This window comes from Eucalyptus grandis, chromosome 9 (assembly GCF_016545825.1).
Source record: "Eucalyptus grandis isolate ANBG69807.140 chromosome 9, ASM1654582v1, whole genome shotgun sequence".
Taxonomy (NCBI): domain Eukaryota; kingdom Viridiplantae; phylum Streptophyta; class Magnoliopsida; order Myrtales; family Myrtaceae; genus Eucalyptus; species Eucalyptus grandis.
This window is the reverse complement of record NC_052620.1, coordinates 32629388-32637079: the sequence shown is the minus strand read 5'-3', so window position 1 is coordinate 32637079 and position 7692 is coordinate 32629388. Positions and strand designations below refer to the sequence as shown.

At 39.8% G+C, this 7692-nt stretch overlaps 1 protein-coding gene across 1 annotated transcript; it reads left to right on the top strand.

Annotated features, from left to right (window-relative positions):
* Positions 1 to 930: 930 nt before the first annotated feature.
* LOC104419355 (transcription factor PRE5) lies at positions 931 to 2763 on the top strand. The gene is made up of 2 exons (XM_010030993.3): positions 931 to 1294; positions 2379 to 2763. The coding sequence occupies exons 1-2, from the start codon at positions 1172 to 1174 to the stop codon at positions 2526 to 2528; spliced, it is 273 nt and encodes a 90-aa protein (XP_010029295.1). The 5' UTR covers positions 931 to 1171; the 3' UTR covers positions 2529 to 2763.
* The last annotated feature ends 4929 nt before the right edge of the window (positions 2764 to 7692 follow it).

Below are 7692 nucleotides of genomic sequence, written 5' to 3'. Positions count from 1 at the left end.
AATTGAGTAGTCATGACTCTAATGAATCATTTTTTAACGAGTGGGAGATCTTAATGGTGACGGGGAAGCCGTTCCAGTCGTCCCTCTCCACTCTTTTCACAACTAAATTAACTATAATAGTATCTTGTTGGAAAGTGATTGGATCTGCTTCTTTACGTGAGATGCAAAATAAATTTTCCTTAGAATTACTGAATTAGTCAGTGATGTAATGGGATACGCATGGAAAACTATCAAGCGGTTGTTCATGGGCTCACCATGCAAAAATTCACGACTCTAGAAGAAACCTAAGGCAATTAGTATGCACAAACATACATATCGACTTGTTATGATTGATACATATAAGTAAACAGAATTCAACTATATATTGACGTAATAGAGAGAACCAATTGCCATGACAAAAAAAAAAAATCGATTTAGTTTTCATGAGTCTAGCACACGCCCTAATCTCATCTTAAATGATAGACAATAGGGTCTAAATCTTATGAATTGCTGCCACATCAAAATGTTATTTTTTTAGGACTTGGTGGAGTGGCACAAGCTGATCTGCTGAGGAGATTTGCAAGCTCACCAAAGGAATTGTATAGAAGATCAGAGTCCCCCCGCCAAAGATGATCACATGGCGTTGTGCATTATGAGGCAAACACACGCAGGCCCACTGTGTTTGCTCGAGAACAAACATCTTTCTCTATTCCCACCTGTGCTCCATCCCCAACTTGGGAACACCCCTTAAAAAGGAGAAGCTTCATTTCCTCTCTCTCTCTCTCTCTATCTCGTGTCAGCGGAAGTCTAGTCTGCTCCTTTCTTCAATGCAGTTGTCTTCTTCATAGCAAACATCGCTGTCTTTCTCTATTGTACTCTCCCTCTCTCCCTCCCTCCTCTCTCTCTGTCTCCCTCCCTCCACCGCACCCCCCCCCTCTCTCTCTCTCTCTCTCTCTCTCTGCGTGTGAGGCAAGGTCCTCGTTCTTTATAACTCGCTGGTCACTTTCTACAAATTTCTATCATGGTACCTTTGTAGTCTGTTGTAGCCAGCAGCGGCATTCACTTCACCTTCCTCCCTCCTTCCTTCTCCTAAAGCATATCTTCCTCGCTTCCATAAGAGACTCCACTCTCCCGGGGGATATATAATAGGCTGTCCACATTGCCATAAATATATCTAAACGACTTAGCCACAATGTCCAGCAGAAGGTCAAGGCAATCAAGTTCTTCAAGGATCAGCGATGACCAGATCACTGATCTGGTGTCCAAGTTGCGCCAACATCTTCCTGAGATCCGCGATCGTCGGCGCTCTGATAAGGTACATAAAAGCTCTCTCCATCTCTAGCGAGTGAGTTGGAAAAGGGGTGGGTAACTTCCTAACTGGCTAGCTCGGTTGATCCATATAGTTACAGAACCCGGTCCTTAAAAGACCCAGAATACCAGAATAGGTTACATTAGTGCCCATGGTCCTACTCAGTCTCATGCCCTGAAGTTCATAAGCTTTATTAGGCTAATTACTCAGCGCAGATTTAGAACTCTGCCCAAAAGTGGAGCTCTGCAGGTAAGTGGTCATATGTATGATATCATTCTATAACCCGGAAACAATGAAAAAGCTGAGGTCTCTCTATATATCATTTTTTTTTTTTAACCACATATGTTGTTATCGGTATTTCGTTACTTGTATGCGCATAGCATGTTTGGCGTTGGCATTTAAACTTGCGCTTTTGATGTGTGACTTCAATTGTAAGGGAGATTTTCCAACACTGTCGGCACCGTCCTACTTGAGCGTGTACCTATACTTTTGTAGCATGCATGTGCGCTCGGCGGCCATATAAATGTGTGTTAGGTATCGTCTGTCTGGATATTAGTAAATAATTCCAGTGATCTATTGTATGATAATTTACTTTTATGAACATAACGTGTTAACTAATTCATGAAGGACTAGCTCTTTGGTGGGTATAAACATCAACCCAAGAGTTAACTACTAATTATCGGGACTCTTAAGGCATTTGGAAGGGACACAAGATCGACACCTTTTCAATCCCATAGCCAAGATATTGGAGGTCTACAATGAGATAAACATATATCTACGTTAATGTCCGAACGAAGATATTTGCTAACATAAGACATGCTTCCACCCTTCCCTAAGGTTAGACAGAGAACTAGATGATCATTCAATCTTATCATTAATCCCCTTGGACATTTGGTCAAAATAATCAGTGGGTGGCACCAGAATTCAATCTCACAAGGAGGCTACCGAGTCAGTCTAAACATTCAAACCCTTGACCTCGTACCACTTCAAATTTATTATGTGGAAAACATCGTCGATCCATGTGAAAGTTTGATTCGACAGATGCACATGCGCTGATGTCTAGATGCGTCGATCGTTTCTTTCTCCGCAGGTACCGGCGTCGAAGGTGTTGCAAGAGACCTGCAACCACATAAAGAACTTGCACCAGGAGGTGGACAACCTCAGCGAGCGACTCTCTCAGCTCTTGTCCACCATCGATCCCGATAGTCCGGAGGCCGCCATCATTAGGAGCTTAATATAAACACTCGTGATCGATGTTATCGTATAGAGCCCTTCGTGTAATGAACCATCTTGTGTTCTGCCTCCATCTAGCTTCTGTTTTTCCTTAAATTTTCCCCCTTCCTTTGGGTGATTTTATAATATCACTAGAATTAAAACAAGGGCTAGCATGTCACTAGATATCGTCTCTCCTGTACGGACGTTAAGTGCAGTGTAATTAGGCGTCGAGTATATATAAGAAAAAGCACTTGCACGCACCCGCTCCAGATCCTTTATAATAGTATGCTTGATGTAGATTGTGGATGCATAAGCCAAACTGCTTGTGGGATCGTCCGTTGAAAAGTTGCTTTTCATGGACATTTGAGACTTTGAAAATTCCCGATCAGTGAGCAACGTGATGCATGGATTTTCCTCGGGACTGTTCCGATTTTGAAATGGAAGGGAGGGATAAAGAATTCATTTTTCATTTGTCGTAGACCGCCAAGAAAAAAAAAGTTAGATTCAATGCAAAAAACTTGTCATTCCGAACTGGTGAATCATTCTTATCTTCTAGAGAACCGGAAAGTCATGCCTTTTCGAATCCGTTGCCCATGCACAAACCAAGATTAAAAATTACGGAGGGATGCTCGATTATTTTGATTAGAGAATTCCTTACAAACTGACAAGGTAACGTACGCGACGATGCATCTTTAATTTGAAAATTCAAAGGTCAGCTTGAAGAAACTTTTATCCAGTAATAATGTACTTATTCATTTTTCCTTAAAGTTACTTCATACTTTAAAGAATCAAGAAAAGTATTTACAAAAAATTCCAACTGACCTTATAAGTTGACATGTGCATGATATTACAATGAGGTGAAAACACAGTAATTTTAACGAAAATAACTGTGTTGTTGTAGTCCTCGTTATCTCATTTAAAGAAAGGACCTAAACTGTTAAAATTTGAGATAAAGGCAAACATCGATTGCTAAAATAAGGAAAGAACGAAAGTAAGAAAAGTTGAAAAGTAAAAATCACTCTATTACACGCGCGCTAGCATGGAATCCTAGTATGATGATAAGAGACTTACCATCTTATTCTTACCTAAACTTTTGGTAGAATTTGACATTGCACAAAGCAGCAGTCAATCCGTCAATGTCCTTGTATTTAAAATGCTGAAGTTCTGTCGGTCGCAAGGGGTCAGGTGGGTGCCATAGCGTCAGCCAATGAGCCCCATAGTTTCGTAATCATTGGCGACTTGATTTGTTGCGCAATATAAATCATGAATTTATTATCTTTTATAAGTAAGGTGGGAGCTCTCTACAATAAGCAAAAGAGATTTTAGCCAATGTAAGCTGTGTCACCCATCGGCAACCTGATAAACAGCATCTGAATCTATATCTATATAAGAATGTATAATAGATTTACAAAATGAGAGTTATAGAGTCACATTGGATACCTAAATGCGACCCACCTCTTTTCTTTATCCATGTTAACTTCAGTGCCCTGACTACTTTGTTCTAAATCGAGTTCGTAAATCTACTTTTGTATCTAACACCGCACGACGAGTATTGATTGATCAGTTGTCCGACCTCACGTGTTGCGGCGATAGAAACATGGGGAATTTTTCCTTCCAATAAACCAAATGTACAATGTGCGCCCACCCAACGGCGCCAAAACCGACCCGAGCTTTTTCGTTCTGTCGAAATCATGTCGACTGTGTCATTACGCGTTTGTGATTGGAATGGACTATAATGGACCAGTGAAGTTGACTTGTGGGCTTTAGATGGTCTGACATTTGCTTTTCTCATGTATTATTGAAACAAGTTGCGCAATCAAGGGCCGGTTGCTGTCAAAGGGGTCGGAAAATGGAAGCCATGAATCTCTTGGAAATCTAGGATCGGAATCCAACCAGCTAAAAAGCAAAGATTGCATCTTTCCCTCTCACCACGGATTTAAGGGAGGTCCATATTGAGAGAGGCATTATAGCTAGAAGCTAGGTAGGCCCTTCTTGTCTTTGTGCTTCCATGGGCTTTCGCCCTCCTAAGCTCGAGTCACTTTCGCTTCCTATGTTGATTGGCGTGTTTCATTGCCAAATATGGGGTTTCTTTCCACTTAATTGGTCTCCTCCACATTAGGAGATTGCTAGACGCGGTCCAATTAATTCCATTTTGATTGAGGAAGAATTGCCCCCTCTCTCTCTCTCCCCTTTCCGCCTTTTGTGTTAGCCTCGACTTCCTGCTGCGCCGCTGCCATTGGACCTGATCACACATCAATAGTTACCGCCGGGCCTCTCTCCCTCTCACGAAATGGAAACCCCAGCCACCTCGAATCTAAGGCCGCCGGCTAGGATTTCGAGGCTGGGACACACGCAGAGACAGAGAGACCCTGTGGGGAGGGCGACCTATTGGAGATAAGATGGTGACAATGGCATGGTAACGCGGGGAAGGGTGTGTGGGAAATAGCGATGTATTGGAGACAAGATGGTGACGATGGAATAGTAACGCAGGGGGAGGGGAAGAGAACAGGGGGAAAGCGAAAGGAAGGAATAGAAAAGGAAAGGAAGATCAATTTGGATCATTGAATGACATTTGTGATGAGATGTTAATCTCGCAATCGGTAAATATAAGATGCAAATTCAACTCCTACCCTACGATAATTTCGAAATCAAATTTCATAAATCCATGCCAAATTATAATAACATTGTAATTTACATCTAGGCTAATGGAATAGTCCACGGATCATACCTGACAGATGTCATCTTTAAGTTTGACTAGGACAATGAATAATCTGGAGTATTAAAAAGAAAAATCTCCTGAACAAATTTCAAGCTATGACATCTATCTCCGGTGGATCGATCTAGTCTAAATATGCTGCGAATGTGATGCAAAAGACATATATCTGCATTTTGGAAAAGTCATCCTTTTAAAAAAATGGAAATTCAAGAAGCTCTACAGATGAGTAAGGGATATGAAAATGCACACGACATGTTGCTTAAGAAAAGTTTCATACCCTCTGACTTCTTTCTTGGCTTGGAAAGAATCAACAGACATGATGGGCGACGAACCACGACCTAATGGAAATTAAAAATTCATTTGAGGCAGCGATCATCGACGACAGGTTGGTTCAGGAAGTCGATGATAGAAAAGCAGTTACAGCTGCAGAATCTCATACATCTCTCACCTAAGTTTCTTCTCTGCCTGCGACCAAAACCTAATGAAGATGTCATACGGTTCCTTGTCCGATTATCAGGGCATGTATCGGTTAACTGCTCGTGATTTGTCCCCTTGTTTTTTCCTCTAAATCCAAGGGGACATGGTATTCGATTGTTCAGCAAGCAAGCAGAGAGGTCTTTCATATTTTGGCGATGCTATATGACTTACGTGGTGTAATTGACCAATCATATTGCAATGATATATGTTGTAATCAACATTCTTTTAATGTTAAAAATTCTTGTTTATCATAACTTATTTATTTCACTTATTGTTGCTTAAGAAGCACCAACACTTTCTGAAAATTTTCGTGTCCGACATTCCGACACGTTCCGACACGCAGTCAACGAGTGTCAAGAAATCCGACATGTGGATCAACTCTTTCCGACACGCTCTGACACACGAGTCCGAAATTCCGACATGCATAGGGTCAATTTTAAAAAATTTCAATACTTGAGGGATCAAAATATAAATATATGAAAAACAATGAAAATAACAAAAATAAAGAGAAAGAAGAAAATTCTCACTCTCAAGTTTCTTACTTATAAGTTTTGACCTTCCCATGAGTGATGATGGAACGTCCCTCTTATTGCCGGTGTCACTCCGCCGCCCTCGCAGACTTAAAGTCGTGATTTTTTTTTTTTCGCTTCTTTCCACCTCTCACAGGCGTCGCCTGCAAGTTATCTTTTTTGGTCTATGTTAGTAGCTTGTGAGTTATCTCTCACATTTTCCATGGTGAATTTAGTTATTTCCCTTGTCCTGGATTTTTATTTTTCTCAAACCTTGTTTTACATAGGAGCTCCAAGCTAGTCTATATCATGAACTCCGAACTCTATCTGAAACTATAAGAAATCTCACTAATTACCAACAAGTGTAAGAAAACAAGACAGTTCCTTCAAATTTACTCTTTTGTGTTTGCAATTTTTGAATTTCTTATTCAATCTCTATCGAATTAAAACAATGAATGATGTTAATAAATGTTGGATTAATATTTTTAGTATAAATTAATTATATGCTCTTTTTAATTATTTTTTACATTTATATATAAAAATATATATTTAATATATAATGTGTCGGAACGTGTCAGAATTCTCTATTTTTTTAGAAATAATGTATCGGCGTGTCGTGTCGTGTTATATCGCGTGTCGCGTGTCTGTGTCGGTGTAAAGTTGGCACAAATGGATACTTAAGTGCTAAAAGTTACGAAAGTGATGCCAAAATCGGAGTAAAATGAATCACTTAAGTGCAATTGACGAGAAAATTTGATCAAAACACGACGTGGCAATTTTTCGGTGAGTTGCGTGCAAAACAACGTCGTTTTGTATGCTGATGTGGCTAAACAATGTCAAAACAATGTCGTTTTGATATAATTCGAATTTTAATATAATAATTGATTAAATTAAATTTTAAAAAATTAATTAATTAAATTAAAAAAATTAAAAATTAAAAAATTAAAAAATTAAAAAATTAAAAAATTAAAAAATTATTTTTAATTAATTTTTATATTATATTAAATTTAAATTATGCCAAAACAACGTCGTTTCTGTGTGTGTTTTGCTGATTTAGCATTCCGACAAGCCACCTAAATGAGAAAATTAATAAAAAAAAATGCCACATAGGATTTTAGGTAAGGTTCTCCGGATGTGGCACTCAAGGGCCTGTTTGGTGACGGTGTTTGTTCCCAGAACAGAAATTTCTGTTTTTGTTCTGGGAACAGAAACAAAGGAACAGAAACGCGTTTGTGTGCGTTGTTCTTTTTTGTTCTTTTTGTTCCTGTGAACAAAAAGAAACAGTAAACGAAACACAAATTTTGTGTTTACCGTTTCAAACACAAATGAGAAACACTTTTTTTTCTTTTTCTTTTTTTCTCTTATTTTCTTGTTCTTCTTTCTTTTGGCCGGTCGCCGGCCTCGGCCATGGCCGGCGACCGCCGACGAGGGCCGGCGGCCTCGCCCGGCCCACGGCGAGCTCGCCGGCCCTCGGCGAGGCCGACGCT

Coding starts and splice junctions, on each gene's coding strand:
- LOC104419355 (XM_010030993.3), top strand. CDS start 1,172: ATGTCCAGCAGAAGGTCAAGGCAATCAAGTTCTTCAAGGATCAGCGAT. Junction 1,295..2,378: donor ATCGTCGGCGCTCTGATAAG/GTACATAAAAGC, acceptor CTTTCTCCGCAG/GTACCGGCGTCGAAGGTGTT.